General features: G+C 39.2%; 1 protein-coding gene across 1 annotated transcript in view; it reads left to right on the top strand.

The window, feature by feature from the left end:
• The window catches only part of LOC122791049 (bile salt-activated lipase-like), a 299,760-nt gene that overhangs the window by 193,742 nt on the left and 86,211 nt on the right, over positions 1-19,807 (top strand). Inside the window, exon 9 of the mRNA XM_044058827.1 lies at positions 7,137-7,340. Coding sequence (XP_043914762.1) covers positions 7,137-7,340 — 204 coding nt within the window. The remainder of the gene's footprint in view (positions 1-7,136; positions 7,341-19,807) is intronic.

Below are 19,807 nucleotides of genomic sequence, written 5' to 3'. Positions count from 1 at the left end.
TTGTCTTTAGAATCAGTGGCACGTTTGTAAGTGAATGTATTTCTGAATTAAGTTCTGTGTGTATTAAAAAGAAAGGACAAAAGTGCTAAATAAGTCTCATTTTTTTTATTTCCTTTGAATCCAGTGGTACCAGTTAGCCTTGCCTGCAAGGTTGTTGTCCGAGTTGTTTCATTATACCTTGTTTCTAGTTGGGAGTTTTGATACTAAATTTTCCATCTCACCACTATACTTTAAGAGTTTCTCTGCATCCTCCTTTTGTGTTTTTCCATAATCTCCCCCCAAGAAACATTTCTTTCATTTTCTGCCTCAGTCTGCATCAGTTTTTCTTTAAGTAATTCATCCTGCAACTCTCCCGACTAGAAGCTTGTAATTATACATCCATTATTTGCTGACTCATCTCCATCAAATAGACTTTTTTGGAACATCTCCTTAGAATCCTGCACATATTATCTCGTCTTGATATTTGCTTTCTTCTCCATTTCTCTCACCACTCCATTACCTCCTCCTCTCACCACCTGCCTCCCTGTTTCTCCAGGCCACCTCTGCACCTGGAATGGAAACAGGAAGTGTGTCTGCAAAATGTGTCCCACTTACAACAACGATGAGTAGGGGAAAGTCCACAGTGCCATGGACAAATTTCCCCTGTAGTATAAATACCGCCTAGGGTCGCACCTGAAAAGAGGTTGCTAGCCTAGTTGGACTTACCTGGTCAACAAACAAACAATAAATAAATAAATAAAATGTGTGTGTGTGTGTGTGTGTGTGTGTGTGTGTGTGTGTGTGTGTGTGTGTGTGTGTGTGTGTGTGTGTGTGTGTAGAACACAATGAAGAATGAAACCTTGCAATAATAGTGGCTACTCACCCTCAGGCTCTTGGCTTCATTCAATTAATTAGCTAAGTTACTAATTAACTGATCATTTTCATTGCATTTGTTAACAGTTAATGCCCATATGGGAACTGTGAAATCTCATTTTCACTGGAATCACTTCGAGAAAAATCTTCAGACATACAAATAATGAAATAATTTACAATAAAACTTTATGGTTATAGTAAAATTACATACAAATTATATGAAATAGACCAATGATCCATCACAGTGTACATGACAGAAAATCAGTGTGCCACAATTTGAGACTTAGGAATGGAAGATGATTCCACCCCAGTGCAATTGTATACACGTTCATATTTAAACTTACATTTATTGTCTGTGAGAATATTTATTGGGACAGTTTGACCCCGGATGATTTGACCCCAGTTATGCAATAAATAAACAACCACACAAAAATTCAATAAACAGTGTCCCGATTAAATTCAATAATAGCATTTTAATACTTAATATTTTAATCAAGAATTTTACATAGTTTAATATATAAAATATTTTAATATGTAATTGTTAATTTATTTAACCTATTATTTAATATTTAAATATTATTAATGTTATGTAATGAGGTAATTTTTGACATTTTGTCAGTGACTATTTATGCATGTGCTGTTTTTAAAGTTATTTTTACTTATAATGCCTTTTGCTTAATAGTAATTTTATTGTTCCTATTTTAAATCAGACCAGTAGATGGCACTAGTTACTTTTTTATTCTGTTGGGAAGAACTTGTGCAACCTTATTTTGGCTCTTTTACTGATTATGGATCATAATGCATGTTGTATTACTTTGAAGGCGCTTATGGTTTTATGCTTGGAATACATTTTCTTTGTAAAAATACTTCTAGCAGGTATTTTTTCATTATTTTATAGTCGCAATACATTTTCTGTTTTTGACTCATAATCATTAATTGTATCTTGTTGTGTCATGTAATAATGTTAGTTATGGTAGTGATTTTTGCCAAGTTTAACTTTTTCTTAGTTTATATGATGTCTTAAATCAAGTTTTTTTTTCTGTAGATGTTGTTCTCATTTTTTTAATGTAGTAATTTTATATTCTTATATTTAATGGTTTACAGGAATACTATTGGAATCTCTTACTACTGGGGTCAAATAGTCCAGGGTCAAAATGAGCTATACTCTTAGGAATGAATGTCACATGTAGCAGCGAAATACTTGGTCTAGGGATCTAAACCAGTCTGCAACATCAGTTGAATGAAAGGAAAGATGTACTCGGAAAACCACCACATGTATTTATTTCTTACAAATTGTGCACTTTCGTCCAAAGTAGGACTTTATCAGAATAACAAACAGCAGACACTGAAATCTTGTATATCTACCTAGGCCTAACTGATCCAATAGAAATCTAATTGGAATGATTATGTAATTATCTAAATTGACCACATTTAAAGACATACTGAACAAATAAGTATAATACATAAAATATAAAACAAGTAAACTTTTGCATATGTATAAAAACACTGTATTCACTTAAAAACATTGTGTATTGCCATTTTAAATGACATAAGCTGCTTTTAATCTAAGGACACTACTGACAGAAACCATTTCAGTCAGTCCAGGATAAACTGTGGCATTGCAATTCAGTTGCCACTCTTTATATTCAAGGAAGTAATCAAAAGGACCCCCATTGCCCCAATTCAACATGATCAATAACAAAAAACTTAAACGAGTGATTGCAATATTTTTTATGTTTGTAAAGCACGTTCTTTTCATCATGTGTAGAGTTATCATAACAGCGTTGATAAATTCTAGGCTTCAGGATCCATTTAGTTTTTCCAATATAGAAACTTTTACAAAACTGGCACTGCGCCACATAAATAGTACCTTTGCTGTCACAATTATATTTCTGTTTCAGTTTAACTTCACCATAGTTCTGCAACCATAAACTGGACCCTTGCTGAATATATTTGCATTGTGTACAATGACCACACTTAACCATCCTACCAATGGCCATGGCAGGTTTTTGCCTTTTCTGGTAATCCCTTAAATCAGACATCTTTTTATAAACTATTTGGAGGCCCTCACCTACAACCTCAGTGTATTCTGGATCTACCGTGAAAATGTTCCAGTTCTTTTGAACTATGGATCTAATATTGTAAAGGTGGTATTAAAAAGCAGAATTAATGCTCTCTGAAAATTGTTTTTCCCATACTGTATCCCTTTTCTGAGATATTAGCTTGTCCTGTGGCCATGACCCCTAGCAATGGAGTCAAATGCCCCAATGATCTTTTAGTTTCAACTTCTTTCAAAATGTCCAACAAAAAAAGACTTCAGTGTACCCCCCTTAACAACATGTCCATCAACTTCTTGCATTCTTCCTGAAATCCAATCTCATCTGATACCATACATGCTAACCTGTCATACTGTCCTTTTACTAAGGATTTTCTTTGATGCATGGGGTGCCAACTATTGAAGTGCAATAGGAAATTAAGAGTATGTCGGTTTTCTTTAGTTAGTAGATTCAAACCACTTTACATTTTTGTTTTTGAGAATTGAGACATCAAGGTAGTTGACACAATCAACTTGTACATTTATGGTGAACTTAAGGACATCAGTTGTAGTATATAAAAATAAAAAAAATAATTGTACTTAATCTCTCCTCAGTGTCATTCCAAAATACAAAGATGTTGTCAAGAAAATGCCCATCCATGTAATTTGGATGAAAGCACTCATTGTTGTGGAATAAAAGAATCTTGGTTTCACTTCTGCCTCCTTCCTTTGGATTCTTGGTTGTATTATTTATTGCTTTACTTAATAACTTATAGACTCTTGATTGGAGAGCTGGGGTCTTGCCTTCTGTGCTATTAGAGACCCTGTTGTCCTTAACCCCCTTTTTCTTTGCAAGTCTAATAGCTTAGAAAAGACAAGAACTAGGAACCTAAACCTTCACCAGCAAATAAATATAATTTTATGGAGAGATCAATTCATTACACAGCACCTCCCCATCTCTGGAATAAACTGCCCCTGCAGGGTAAGCAGTGTGATACATCTCCGGAATAAACTGCCCCAGCAGATTAAGCAGTGTGATACATTATTATCCCTCAAACATTAACTGGATTATCTGATGGGCATCTTCAAATATTCCCAGGGACTAACTGGATTAGTCCTATTTGAGAGACTCTCGTTGCCTTGAAATTCCTATGAATTTATGTTTTCCTACTTACTCCACCAGTCTGTCTACTTTCACTTTTTGTTTCTACAGCTTTTGCTTGATTCACTGTGTTGTCCCTTTTTGTATATATCCCACAATGACTTGCATAGCCACTACTACTGCTGCAGTAGCAACGAGTTTCTTTAAAATCACACTATACCTAGTTTCTTGACTGGCCAGACTATCCCTCAGTTTCCTTCTTCTATGTCTTCCCATGCAAATAGTTTGTACGTTGTATTCATTTTTTATTTATAACTCTAAATGTAAATAGACCTTTCCAGTACATTCCAGACCCACTAATCTCTTATCCATCCTCCTTTCTCACTTCTGTCCCTAGGCCTAGCAGTACTGTCTTTATTTTTCACTTACTCCCCAAGTAGACAAACTTTATTTGTTGCCTTCTGTGTCTCAAACAATCTGCCTGATGTGAGCTTTTTTTCATAAGTGGCCATCTTTATTATTAGCCCCTCCCCTTTTACTCACTTTCAAGGCCTTACTTTCTATTCCCTTGCTTCATGACTTCAGATAGGTTACACCACATGTCCACACTTTCGTTATTCACTGACCGTCATCTGCAGGCCACATCCTCCCTCTTTCCATCTTTACCTCTCCAGCCATTGACCAATTACTTTGCCTCTCCTTTACAACTCATCTCAGTGGAACCTCAAACATTTCCCCACTTGTCTACATCTACCCATAGATCCACTGCTTCATTTTGAGGTGAAACTAAGTTCTCACTACACTGCCACACTCCCAAACACTCCACCTGATGTGAGCATGTCTCTTAAGTGGCCATCTTCAACAGCCATCCTACAGTGCCACCATCAGGAAAATAATGGCAACAGCTTCATAGGTATTAGTAGCGCAAAATGTCATGCACTTGGCAGCAGAGATGTTATGAGGAATAGTATATGGCAAGTCCCTGGCCAACTGCTTGTGCACACACCACTAGTGTAAGCTTAAAGAAGCAATGGGCGCAGCACTTTAAACACACACACACACATACACATACACATACACATACACATACACATACACACACACACACACACACACACACACACACATATATATATCTTATTTAGTGCATCCATAAGGAAAATTTAAAAAGCAACAGCTCGACTGGCTTTTAAAATAAACAAAAGCAGTACCCTCAGAGTTTCCTCTACTATTTATACACAATCTATACAGCCTTCCAGCAATGGACCACTTTTATAAAACGTCCGAGGTTGCAGGTCTCTTCTAGACTCAAGAGTCCAGCTTTGTAAAGCAGTTATTTCTATTAAGTACAACTCCAAATCAGGTCTTGGGGCTGCTGAACTCCAATCCTAAGTTTTTGTTTACCTCTTTATTGGTCATCAGAATGAAGAACTAACTTCCTAAATTCCTCTGAACAAGCACTCTTGTTTTATGCATCATTAAACTGGAAATTCATTAGCTAATACACATAAATTTCCTGACTAACTTTTTGTCAGAATATTCCCACATAACAGTCTCTTTGCCCCATACTTAAAAGCACAATACATATTTACTATACTTTACTGAAGAATTAATACTTAGGTGGGCATTATAGGCAAAGGACCACCCAGAGCTGCTCTAGTGGATATAATGGAAATGTATAATGATGCTGTTAAATGTTTTTGATGGTATAGAACACTGCTCAAAAATACATATTACATTTTCATGGTTAGAATGCAAACAGTAGACATTAATTTTACTAGTTCCATAAAGTGTATGTCTGTTTGAAAATGAAGGAAAAGGAAAGGTAATTTTCTATACTTCTCATTAAATGAGATACATCTACTTGTTAATTCAGTAATAATTCACACTGGGTGTGAGTAATGCAGAATTTATCCACAGTTGGCATGGTTTGATCATGAGGGTGAAGCCCAAGTGATTAAACAGAGCCGACTGTGGGCAAATTCTGTGTCACCCCCACTCAAGTGTGGATTACTACTATTATACAATAACATTATTTAAGAAAAACATGGTTTACCTTTTCTAAATAATGTCATTGTATAAAAGGACTTTAGTGTTCTTTGCCTGCTTCTAGCAGTCTGGAACATTAACGGTAAACACTGCACATGTTCTGTCACTGTACAACATTATGCTGTCGCTTTATTTATATACACAAGTTTGTTTTAGTATTTTTTTCTTTTTATGGAGAGTGTACGTGTTGGCATGTTCTTTATAGCAATTACTGTTTTCTGGCGTATAACTCAGAAATGAATTTACTAAATAATTTCTGATACAGTAAGTAAGGCTTTGTAACATATGCTGCAGAGCTGCTTGTACAGGCTCCCCACCATCAAATTTGTCAGTTTTTTTTTTTGTCATTGTTGTTTTATTTTAATATATTACATTATTCTGCTACACAGACCAATTTTTTTGATGACAGGGAATTTTTTTTTTTACATTTTAATTTCCCCACTAGCAGCAGCATGGAGAAAGTGAATCAATGCAACTTCCTGTTAGTATCTCTCAATTTACAATGATAGCTCTAATTTATTTATTTGTTGCCTGGGGTAGAGCACTGATCTCCATGGACCTTTTTCACACTCAGCCTGAGTGGTGCCTGGTTGAGTGACTTGTGCAGAGTCACACAGTTATTTAATGGAGGCTGGGGAATCAAACCTTGCACCACTGGACAACAGGAAACAGCTCATTAACAGGTCCTTAAAGCTCTAAGCCAACTGTCAGACAAACTGAATTGTCCAATCAGTATGCAGACATTTTAATGATAATATTGTTTTATTGTATAATTTTAATTAATTACAAGAATCTTATGAACAGCAGATTAAATGAATGTCAGCAAGGAAAAAGTGCCTATTGATTTAATTAGGAAACACTTACAAAATCCAGATTTTCGTTCACATAACTCTTGATATAAAACAAAAAAATACACAAATCTGAGAGCTTGATTTTTTCCCTTGTACGCTTTTTTAGAATATATAGGCTATTTATGGAGCCAAAATATTACAGTACTAAGATGTTTAGCTAAAGATGCATGTATCTTGATTAAATCAGATTTACCAAAACAATTACAAAGCTGAAATATCACAAGATTTTTTTTATATTTTTCTGAAGGGAAGAGATATATGACCTAATCAAGGGAATGACACTTGACAAAGACCCAGAGGCAGCTGACAGTGTCTACGCCCTCTACACTAAGAACTGGAGCACTAGCCCTTCTCAGAATACCATGAAACAAACTGTTGTGGACTTGGAGACAGACCTTATTTTCTTCATTGCATCACAAAGAGCGCTGTCTCTACACCAAAAGAACGCCAAGTAAGTAAACGTTCAACGTTTCCAGACAAATATGGGTGAGAGGGGGATGTTTGCCTTTAAGTTTGGTTATTAGTTTATAAGTTCAGTTATTAGTTTATGTGGTACAGCAATGTGAAAATAAGACAGAGCAAAAAATGCTATCGTCATCTTGAAGTAAAATAAATTATTGTCTTTTAAATGAAGAAAGTGATCTTTACTATTTATTTTGTCTCTGTAGCAGTATCAGTGAAAACAGGGAGGAAGTGTGTTTGTATCTTCTGGGACTCTTACAAAAATATTTTCCATTTTCACGTACCAAAAGTTATAAATTAGGAACAGCATCAGAGAGAAGAATTTTAATAAGAAGTACGTTTTCTGGACAATACTATCAGTTGGGAACAACATTTAGTACTGTTTATGCAAACATATAAGAAAATATGCTGATTACTGAAGTGTGATTAATAAAGGACAGAACTATCACAAACTCCACAGTACAGAGGCATAAAGCTTGGACTGCAGCACATATGACCTGACACGAGGTAGTGACATGGACACTACAGGATCTAGTAATTAACTGTGGCTTGACTATATTTGTAGGATTTCTTCTGCAAAAGTGATCCTCAGCAGAGGCTGAGTGATGTAGTGCATTGTAAAGGCTGAGGATAAGCATTCATCTTGCAGCACAGGCATGAACTGCAGAAGGTATTATGGCATCATGATAGGCGCTACAGCACAGGTGCTAAAGTAAGGGACTATGCTGCACAACTACTAAGGTAATGGTCTGCGCAGCACAGGTGATAAGGTAGGGGTCTATGCAGCGCAGGTGCTAAAGTAAGGGACTATGCTGCACAAATACTAAGGTAATGGTCTGCGCAGCACAGGTGATAAGGTAGGGGTCTATGCAGCGCAGGTGCTAAAGTAAGGGACTATGCTGCACAACTACTAAGGTAATGGTCTGCGCAGCACAGGTGATAAGGTAGGGGTCTATGCAGCGCAGGTGCTAAAGTAAGGGACTATGCTGCACAACTACTAAGGTAATGGTCTGCGCAGCACAGGTGATAAGGTAGGGGTCTATGCAGCGCAGGTGCTAAAGTAAGGGACTATGCTGCACAAGTACTAAGGTAATGGTCTGCGCAGCACAGGTGATAAGGTAGGGGTCTATGCAGCGCAGGTGCTAAGGTAAAGGTCTGTGCAGCACAGGTGATAAGGTAGGGGTCTATGCAGCGCAGGTGCTAAGGTAAAGGTCTGTGCAGCACAGGTGCTAGGACAAGGGTCTATCCTGCGCAGGTGCTAAGGTTAGATCTGTCCTGCACAGGTGTTAAGGTAAGGGATTATGCTGTACAAGTGCAAAAGTAAGGGACTATGCTGCAGAAGTGCTAAGGTAAGGGTCTGTGCAGCACATGTGCTAAGGTAAGAGTCTGTCCTGCACAGGTGCTAAGGTTAGGGTCTGTCCTGCACAGGCGCTAAGGTAAGGGACTATGCTGTACAAGTGCTAAAGTAAGGGGCTATGCTGCAGAAGTGCTAAGGTAAGGGTCTGTGCAGCACATGTGCTAAGGTAAGAGTCTGTCCTGCACAGGTGCTAAGGTTAGGGTCTGTCCTGCACAGGCACTAAGGTAAGGGATTATGCTGTACAAGTGCTAAAGTAAGGGGCTATGCTGCACAAGTGCTGAGGTAAGGGTCTGTGCAGCACAGGTGCTAAATTAAGGGATTGTGCAGCACATGAGCTAAGGTAAGGGTTTATCCTGCACAGGAGATACAGTTATGGTCTATCCTGCACAGGTGATACGGTTAGGGTCTATCCTGCATGGTTGATAAGGTAACTCTGTGCAGCACAGGTGATAAGGCAAGAGTCTATGAACAGGGTGCAGCCAGGATTTTCAGATTTGTACTCACATCTCCCAGTCTGCTGCGCCCCACCAAACCACTCCCACATCAACACACTGATCTCTGCCCAAACCCCTTACAAATTGCTCTCCAAGCCACATCCCCTTCACAATGCCGCTCTCTCTGTCCCACCCTGGGCAAGTACATGCCAGGATGCTAATCATTTACATGACGAAACAACAAAACAAAATGGATATTTCAGTTCAGGTGTGGAACAGCACGTAAAGCAGCTTACCACATTTACAGTATGGCTGACTTTATCACAGTGCAACTGTACCCAGATGACCACTCATGACTGCATTTTAACACAGAATGGCACAGCCCTCAAACATCTATCATACAAGTGCTCACATGACTGACATTTTGTAGTAGTGTTGTGGTGTGACAAGTCACAATGTTACCCTAGAAATAGTCTTTGTACCATGTCAAGCTAGCCAGTCACACAGAGGTCTATTCACTCCCCACACACATACCATAAAACTACACCAGGTGAAGGCATGCCGGCACTTTACCCACATATCCCCAACTACAAGCAAACACCACAGAACTGCATCAGGCAACTAACCATTGAATATCATACCACACTCCAACACCGGATTCACACTGGTACATACAATATGTCTACTAAACCAGGATAACTATAATTACTGTTGAAGGAAAACTGCACTGAATGTTCACTGTGACATAAAATATCAAATACAGGAGTACTACCTCAGCAAATTGTTTATCTGTCTGTCGTTGATCAGGTGGTATTTAATTATTAAGGGAAATTTTTCCAGGGCATCAGAAAACTTCCCCTATACTTTTCAATAGGTGCTGTGGGATCTTTTATATCTACCTGAGCTACTACCAACTCATGCAAATGGAACCCCAGTTTAGAGTCTCATCTAAAAGATGAGTTTTAAACCTGTAAGCATCACTGCTTTACATAACAGTTAAGACCATCTCCTCACTACCCGTATTGTACTTACTACCTACTCCTTCATCTCCTCACTACCCATATTGTACTTACTACCTACTCCATCTCCTCACTACCAGTATTGTACTTACTACCTGCTCTTTCATCTCCTCACTACCCAGGGTGATGTATTATTTACACAGTCTCTAACTGAAGTATGTGCTTGTTACATTGTATACAGTCTCTAACTGAAGTATGTGCTTGTTACATTGTATACCGTCTCTAACTGAAGTATGTGCTGGTTACATTGTATACAGTCTCTAACTGAAGTATGTGCTTGTTACATTGTATACAGTCTCTAACTGAAGTATGTGCTTGTTACATTGTATACACCTGTGTATTGTAAATATTTCCTTATCACTGTACTTGTTTTAATGTTGGCATACTTGCACTTTGAATGTATTTTTGCAGCTATATTGCCTTTTCAATCTCTGCTTGTAAAATTTTGTTGTGAATTTTCCTGTCATTGTTTTGTTTTCACATATGGGATGAGCCTGAAATAGGTCCACATGGATTAGTTTTTAATTTTAGTAAATTAAGGTAAATAAGCAAACATACAGGCACACAAGTCCAATACTTCTAACAACAGAAATACATATTGAAAACACACATTCATAAGTTCATAGGTTCATAGGATGATACTAGGCTATTGGCCCGGAGGCCCTTATAAGTCTAGCCAGGAATTTCACCCATGTTCCCACAAAGTCAGTATCTGTTTTCCCTGTCCAGCAGGGACACATGTGGGATCCCAGGGTATATTTTCTGTTTCTCATCCAGTCATCCAGGTTCCTCTTAAAGAGGGCTAGTGAGGTACTCTGCTTGACATGAAGAGGAAGTCTATTCCACATATGGGGGAATCGTTGGGACACAAATCTATCTCACTGACAAGTTCTATTAATGTCACAGACCAGGTTGAGACCTTGATTGTGGGTTGCGTGAGTGGAGTTTGACTTATGGATATGCAGCAACTCCATCAAGGCTGAGTCAGAGATGGCCTTGTATGCCAGACACAGGTCACCTCTGAGCAGTCTGTATGAGACTGAGTAGAGGGACAGGGTTTCAGCCTATTTGTCTAGGATAGGTGTTTGAAACCCTGGATTTTCCTGGTTAGGAACCTCTGTGGTCTCTCCAACTGCTGCATGTGCTTGGCAAGGTACATGCTGAAGGGGACATTGTACTCGATAATAGGTCTGATAAGAGAGGAGTACAGGGATGTTATGACCTCCTTGTTTCTGGATGAAATACCCTTACTTATGAGGTGGGCCATGTAGAAAGCCTTCCATACAATGGAGGCAACATGGTGGTCAAAATCAGGTTGCTATTAACCTGGGTGCCCAAGTCCCTCACGACTGATTGTGTGCTTAGTATGTTGTTATTAATGTGATAATTAGTGGAGACACCATTTTCCACAAAGGGGACCATGATGCATTTCTTGGCATTCAGTTTGAGGCCATGCTTCTGGTACTAGTCATTAATTTGATTAAGGCCCTCTTGGAGGATGTTCACATCACTAGGGGAATTTATGACAGCGCCCAGCTTGCAGTCATCTGCAAACTTGGTCAGCCACAGAAAACTGGTTTTGGCTTGCACTTCAGAAAAGTATATCCCAAACAGTAGAGGCCCCATGACCGATCCTTGGGGTAAGCTGCTTGTTACGTGTCTACTACTAGATGTGGCTTCCCCTATTTTTAATGAGTGGGTTCTATCAGTGAGCCAGCTAGTTACCCATCTGGTAACATATGGGTTGATGCCTAGCTGGGAGAGTTTATCTGTTATGCCCGAGTGGGGAATAGTGTCAAAGGCTTTGGCTAGGTCAAGGTACTGTCTTGCCCTCATCCATGGCTTTGGTGACTGTTTCAAAAGAAAGTGACCAAGTTTAACAGGCATGATCTCCCTTTGACAAAAACAAACTGGATGGGATCAAGCATTTGGAGGTTGCCAATGTCCTTGTTTATAAGGTCCATGGTAATGCATTCCATGACCTTGCAGATCAGGCTAGGTAGGCTGATAGGCCTGTAATTGCCTGGGTTGGTGGACACTCCACCTTTGTGCAGAAGGATGACAGTGGTTGTCCACCATTCTACTGGGACAAAGCCAGTGCACAGGCTTTGGCTGTATAGGGTGCCTAGTGGTGGTGAAAGCTCTTGCCTGAGTTCATGTAGGACACAGCCAGGGATGTTATCAGGTCCCATGGAGGCTGTGTTTTTTGTCTTTGAGAGGGCATTAATGACCTGCTCCCTGATGATGAGGGGGGCAGGTGCTGTGGATGCCCTGGTTTACTGATGGGGGGACAGGGGGGTGAAGTTGTCTGCCAGCAGGTTGGCTACATCTATGACATTTGTGTATGTGGTATTCTTGACCATCAATTCAGAGCAGATTTGGGAGTTACCTTTGAGATTGCGGACATATGTGAAGAAGGTCTTGTGATTGTCCTTTCTGGATGTGGCCAATTTGGACTTAAAGTTAGCCTTAGAGGATTTCACCAGTGACCTTATTTGCTTGTTCAGACAAAGGAGAGATTGTTTCCAACTCGGCACCTGCTCTTTCTTGGTCCTGGACAGCAATTTTTTTTCCTTTCATTATAGAGTCTGTTTATTGCTGCTGTCCACCAGACAGGTTTACTCTTCCATGAGGAAGATGATATGGCCCTGTCAGGTACTACTGAGTCCATGCAGCTATACAGGTGCTCATATAGTTTTTTTGGTGTAGGCTTGGACATTAATGTTTGATTCAACTGAAGGGATGGTGACTGTAAAGCTGCTTATACCTGCTCTCAGAAAGTTGTAGTCAGCTTTGGGAAAAGTTTTTTGTTTGCCCCTGGCAAAGCGGGGGAGGGGGGGTGTCAGGAGAGATGATAACTTCAAAAGTGATTGCTTTATGGTCAGATCTTACCAAAGATGATGATACTGTAGGGGTGTTACAGTGGCTACTCATATTGGTTAGGACCTGGTCCAGGATATTTTCACTCTTGTGGGGGTGTCTACCAGCTGATACAATGCATTGGCATTCAGGAACAAAAATCTAATTTGAACACACACACACACACACACACACACACACACACACACACACACACACACACACACACACACACACACACACACACACACACATCAAAACATTAAAAAATCTCATCATTGCTAATAATGGGAACCAATATTTCAAAGACAGTAGTGGAGATGCACACAATATAAAAAAACACCTACACACATCAACAATGAAAACTCAAAACACTTCACACATCATAACCATACCAACACCTAACAAAACACATACCTTAACACACAAATTATAAATAACCAAAGTTACACTGACTAAAACACTGTATAAAGGACAAATCATCAAAATACAGGAAAAGGGCAACCTACTGCTCCAGAAAAACAATAACTCACACAGTAGTCTAAAATGCTGAACCTTTTATAGTGATCTACAAAGCCCCTGACATTAACAAAAATAACTGCTTACTCAGTGATTCAGAATAAACACATTTATTTAATAAATGCCATGCAAGAGCTATTATTCCACCTTGTTTGTATATACAGCTTCTAGTACTACTCCACCTAGTGTATGCTAGCATTGGTACATTCCAAGTGCGTGATAGCATTGGTACATTCTGAGTGTATGCTAGCACTGGTAGATTCCTAGTGTCTGCTAGCATTTGTACATTCCGAGTGTCTACTAGCATTGCTATATTCCCATCTCAGGGTGTAGCCAGGAGTTTAAGATTTATACATCTCACTTACCTACACCTAATTTAAATTGACTACAATTCAACAACAGCTTGTATGGGACCTGACAATATCCTTGGCTGTGTTCTACATGAACTACAGAGTGAACTGGCACCTCACCTGTGTGCCCTGTTCAGTCACAGCCTCATCTCAGGCTTTATCCCTACTGAATGGCACACCGCTACAGTCATCCCTCTCCACAAAGAAGGAGCAACTACAGACCCTGGGAACTATCGCCCCATTAGCCTGATGAATCTGATATGCAAAGCTATGGAACGCATCATCATGGACCTAACAAACAAGGATATAGGGACTCTCTAAACTCTGGATCCCACACAGTTTGGTTTTGTGAAGGGTAGATCATGCTGCTCAACTTCTTTGAGTGAGTCACCAGAGCTGTGGATGAAGGCAAGGTGATTCATACAGCCTACCTTGATCTGGCCAAGGCCTTTGATACCATTCCCCAATCAGGAATCATAGGAAAAACTCACTAAGCTAGGCATCAACTCCTATATCATTAGGTGGGTTGCAAACTGGCTCACAGATAGAACCCACAGTGTGAAAGTAGCTGATTCCAAGTCAGACTGCCGACTAGTCACGAGTGGAGTCCCATAGGGTTCAGTCCTGGGTTCTCTCCTGTTTGGTTTCTACTTCTCTGAAGTCCAGGCCAACATGAAGGGACTCTGGCTGACAAAGTTCACAGACAACTGCAAGCTGGGAGCTATTATTAACTCCCCAAGTGAAGTTGACATCCTACAGAATGGCCTCACTGAGACCAACGATTGGTGTGAAAACCATAGCCTTAAGCTCAATGCCAAAAAATGTGTCGTTATACCCTTTGGGAAAAACCTGGCTCCTATAAATTAACACATCGATGGTAGTCCACTGAACACAGAAGGCATTATAAGAAATCTGGGAACACAGGCTGACAGCAACCTCTCTTTTGATCACCACATTGCCACTGTGGTCAGAAAGTCCTTCTATGTGGCACATCTCATTACTAAGGGTTTTGCATACAGAAAGAAAGAAGTCATTGTCTCCCTCTAGTCTTCTCTCAGGCCATTCATCGAGTACAATGCCCCATTTGTCATGTACCTCACTAGACTCCTGCAACAAGTGAAGATGCCAGAATAGTACCTCACAAAGAGGATCCTAGGCCTTAAATACTTGTCCTATATGGACAGACTCAAAAAACAACTATTCCCTGTCTCATATCGCCTACTTAGAGGTGATCTCTGCTTGACTTACAAAGCCATGTCTGACCCATTGCCGGCCATAGGCATAGGCCAACTAGGCAGCCGCCTAGGGCGCCGTTCTAGCAGGGGTGCTTTTTCAGTGTTTATTTGGTGTAGGTAGACCAGGATGGGGGCACCAGGTGGTGTGGTTGAGAGTGCCGTGGAGCTCTTTTGCCTAGGGCTGCTCCTGGTCTGACCCAGCTCTGTTAGAAATGCTACATATAAAGAAATCCCAATCCTTTGCACCACACGCTCCAGAGACCTCAACCTGATTACCACAATCAACAGAATGTGCTGGAGGGACAGGTTCATAACCCAGAGACTGCTCCATGCTATGGAATAGACTTCCCATACATGTCAATCAGAGCACCTAGCTGACTCTCTTCAAGAGAAATCTCGATGAGCAGATGGGAAATAGAAAATTTTCCACTGGAATCACTGCAGTGGCTCTACTCGACAGAGGCACTGGGAACGAAGGTTGGGTGGCACTATGCCAGGGTAATCCTATGGGCTAGGCTTGTAAAGGTCCCAGGGCCATTAGCATAGTACACACCTATGAACAGCTTCACAGTTCAACATTTAATAAGAACCCTGTCTGACTTTTACACATTAGTGACACCAGTCCTGTCTCAAAAATAATTAGAAAATCAAAAAGCAAATACATTTGTCAGGTGCTGGCTTGTCACCTGCACCCCAACACCACCTTTACATACATATACATATACCCTAGCTTCATGACTCTGCATTAGTAGGGGACCAACCTTCCCATAAAACAGACGGAGCCACTGAGTTTCCTCACATTGTCAGTTCAAAATTCATTAAAACCTGCAATTTCAATCTGATGATACTTGGAGTCAATAAATGCTCTCACCAGTATGTAAAATTCACCAATGCCAGTCTTGAGCAAAGACACATGTATGTATACATGTGTGTGTGTGTGTGTGTGTGTGTGTGTGTGTGTGTGTGTGTGTGTGTGTCTATACACACACACACACACACACACACACACACACACACACACATTATATATAGACACACACACACATATACACACGCATATATTTTTGCACCGAAAACACCTCCAATGTGGAGGCTTTGCCCCCATATCCCCTTACGTATTTATACCAACTCCACATTCACACAATTGCCACAAAAGGGCTAGCAGTTCCAACAGTGAAAAGCAGTCTTGCAAATCAGTTGAACAAAGCAGCAGCTGACCGAAACTGTGGCCCAAACTGGCCACTGACAAAATCAATGTTGGAAACAACTGCAGTGGATACTGATGGAATCAAATCCTTGACCACAGGAAACTGCTTGTTAACAGCTCCATAATCCTCATAACACACACACACACACACACACACACACACACACACGCACACACGCACGCACACACGCACGCACACACGCACGCACACACACACAGACACACGCACACACACACACACGCACGCACGCACGCACACACACACACAAACACACACACACACACACACACACACACGCACACACATGCACACGCACACCACTGAAGAGTAACAACTTTCTTAATGACCCTTCTCTTAAATGCAAGGAAGTGAGCTTATGAGGAGTTACTCAGCCCTTCTTTTCCAACCTTTTCATAGTTTCATTGATAAGTACTAAGCTATATGCCGCGTGGGCCATTTTTTAAGCCTACTCAATTTCCAGAAAGGTAAGAATCAAACCTGGTGCCTTCTGTGTGTAAAGAAACACTTTAACCATTATACCACCTAACCCCTTTTGATCTATAATTACCTGAATCCAGAAATCATAAGAAAAAGATAACCAAAGGCAGAACAAAATGAACAGTAACACCCAAAATGGCAAGCGTAGATCCCCTGGACTCGAGTAGTGAATCGAATACTAAATGAAGACCTTGTTTTCCTTTTGTCACACAACTTTATTGAAAAAGTGCCAGCACCACAAAGCACATCTAGTAGTAATGGTTAAGCGCTTTCATCTGCAATACCAGATTTCTTCAGAACCATTTACCTCTACATGTCACTTCCTATTTAAACACAATTTTGGCGCCAAAAAATTAATTATTGTACAATTAAAACATGATTACACCATTCCATTTATACATTAAATATTCATTATAATTAAATAAGCAACAAAATGTTAAAAACTACCCTAAAAACATTTGTATTCAATTTACTTGTACTAAAGTGCATTTGTTTCAGTGCATAATATATAAAATTACATAGATCTCTATTACTATCTACTTAATACAGATTTTATAAGCTTATATGTTACATATAGAAATATAAAAAAATATATATAAAAAATAATAAAAATGAAAAATGATATATATATATGTGTATGGTAATGTATATAGTGTACTAGACTGATGGATTACTTTTATTCTAACGCTAAAAAGGGTTTGATACTAATATAATCATTTATCCCCGGGGGAGATGTGGCATCTAAGCATATCTGCCACTTACTTTCCAACCAGGCCAAGTACTTTTTCCAATTATCTCCCCTGTCACTTACCTCGACCTGATCTATAATTGCAAAGTTAAATGTATGTTCACTACCCTTTTCTATGATATGTCTACTTAATGCATTCTTAGAGTCTCCTTTCCTAATTCTATACAGGTGCTCGTATATGCGTGTTTTGAATTTCCTCTCAGTCTTTCCTATATAGTACGCACAACATATAACACACTCAGCTATGTACACAATACGATGTGTGTTACAATTACCCTTCTTAGGATATACTACAGACTTGCTAATGTTCTTAAGCCTAATCCTACCTTTGGTGTTGATATGTTTACATTGACTACATACACCACAACACGTAGTGCCCTTCCTGCTGTTCCCTATATGAACCTTTTTCTTTATCTCTATCATTCTTTTTAAATTCATTCCAGTCTTGTATACTATAAAGGGTTTCGTACCAATTATATCTCCAATAGGTACAGTGGTCGAAATTAAATCCCAATGTTTCTTCAAAATTTCAATCACAATGTTGGTGTATGGATTAAACCTAATGATACATACTCTATTGTCTCGATCTGATTGGACTTTAGTACATACCGTACTACCTGTCCCCAGCAAGGGTACATATTTGATACCCCATTCTTTCTTAACATACGAGATAATGTTGGCCAACATATATTTAGGGTAGCCTCTATCTAGGAATAATTTGGATAAAACATCCAATTCTCTGCACATAACCTCCTTAGTTGATGACATTCTGGCTACTCGTATGCACTGGCCTTTAACTACATTACGAAAAATGTGAGCGGGATGACAACTGCTGTAATGTATATAATCATTTGAGAACGTAGGTTTTCTGTAGATTCTAGACGCAAACCCTTGTCCTGTAGTACTAATCCAGGTGTCCAAATATGCTATTCCAACTTTGTCATACTGGTAGGTGAATTTGAGAAATTCCGTGGTTTTATTGAGGTACTCTATAAACTCATGTATCTTCTCCTCTGGGCCTTTCCATAAAATAAACATATCGTCCAGAAACCTTGTGTATAATCCTATGTATGGATAATATACACTGGGAAATATAAACAAATTCTCCCACTCGAGCATTACCAAATTGGCAAAAATGGGGGCACAGGAGGCCCCCATTGCAACACCACGAATTTGTTTGAAATATTCGCCCGAATGGAAGATGTAGTTGTGATCGAGGACCAGCCCCATCATGTCCATGATTAGATTGATCCTGTCCCAGCTACAACCTGAATATTTAGTCATACTGTTGCAAAAATATTCTAGACCAATATGTGCAGGTATACTCGAAAATAAATCCTTCACATCTACTGTAAGGAAAATCAAATTTTCTTCCCAAACTTCATTGGTCAGTTTGCTCAAAAAATCCCATGAGTCTTTTACTATGTGGTTAACTTTAGTATATATGTGTTTCATCCAATGGTCTATTGCTACCCCTAACTTAAATGTTTTGGATTTAGAGCCTGATATTATTGGCCTAAAGGGTGGATGTTCCATATTTTTATGTATTTTAGGAATACCTATTATGTTGGACAATAATGGAAAATCATTTTTGAAAAATTCATATAATTCATTTGTTATTCTACTGTCTAATAAGTACTCCTCTATCACTAAATCGATCCTTCTATGTCCTATATTAATTTGGTTCAGGGATACTTGTTCATAATTACCTGATTCATATAGGATCTTATGTATTTCTCTTTGGTATACTTTATTTTCAAAAATAACAATCCCTCCTCCCTTGTCAGGCTTCATTATTCTTATCTCATCATTCATTATGAGATTTTCCAAACATTTCCTTTCTTCATTTTTTAGATTATCATTGGCTACTAAAGATTCGAACCTATTATTTTGAATGTCTCTATATAAGGTGTATAAATCTTTGCAAACCATTTTCTCATATAAACCTATTTGTGCATTGGTAACGGGAATATATGCACTTTTCTTTGTTAACTTCTTACTATTAGTGTTTCCATTTCCCTTATTCTGACCTTGGTTGAACTGTATAGCAAGATTTAGTCTTCTACAGAACAGCTTAACTTCCTTAATGACATCAAAAATATCAAATTTTACAGTGGGTATGAATTTCATCCCCTTACTGAACAATGTTATAAATTCCTTTGTGACCTGGACTTGTGTATAATTGTATACTTTGAAACCTTCAAAGCTATATATGTTAGGATACCTAAC

The sequence above is a fragment of the Protopterus annectens genome, chromosome 16.part0 (genome assembly GCF_019279795.1).
Source record: "Protopterus annectens isolate FY-2018-M chromosome 16.part0, PAN1.0, whole genome shotgun sequence".
Taxonomy (NCBI): Eukaryota; Metazoa; Chordata; order Ceratodontiformes; family Protopteridae; genus Protopterus; species Protopterus annectens.
This window is presented reverse-complemented; position numbering and strand designations above follow the sequence as displayed.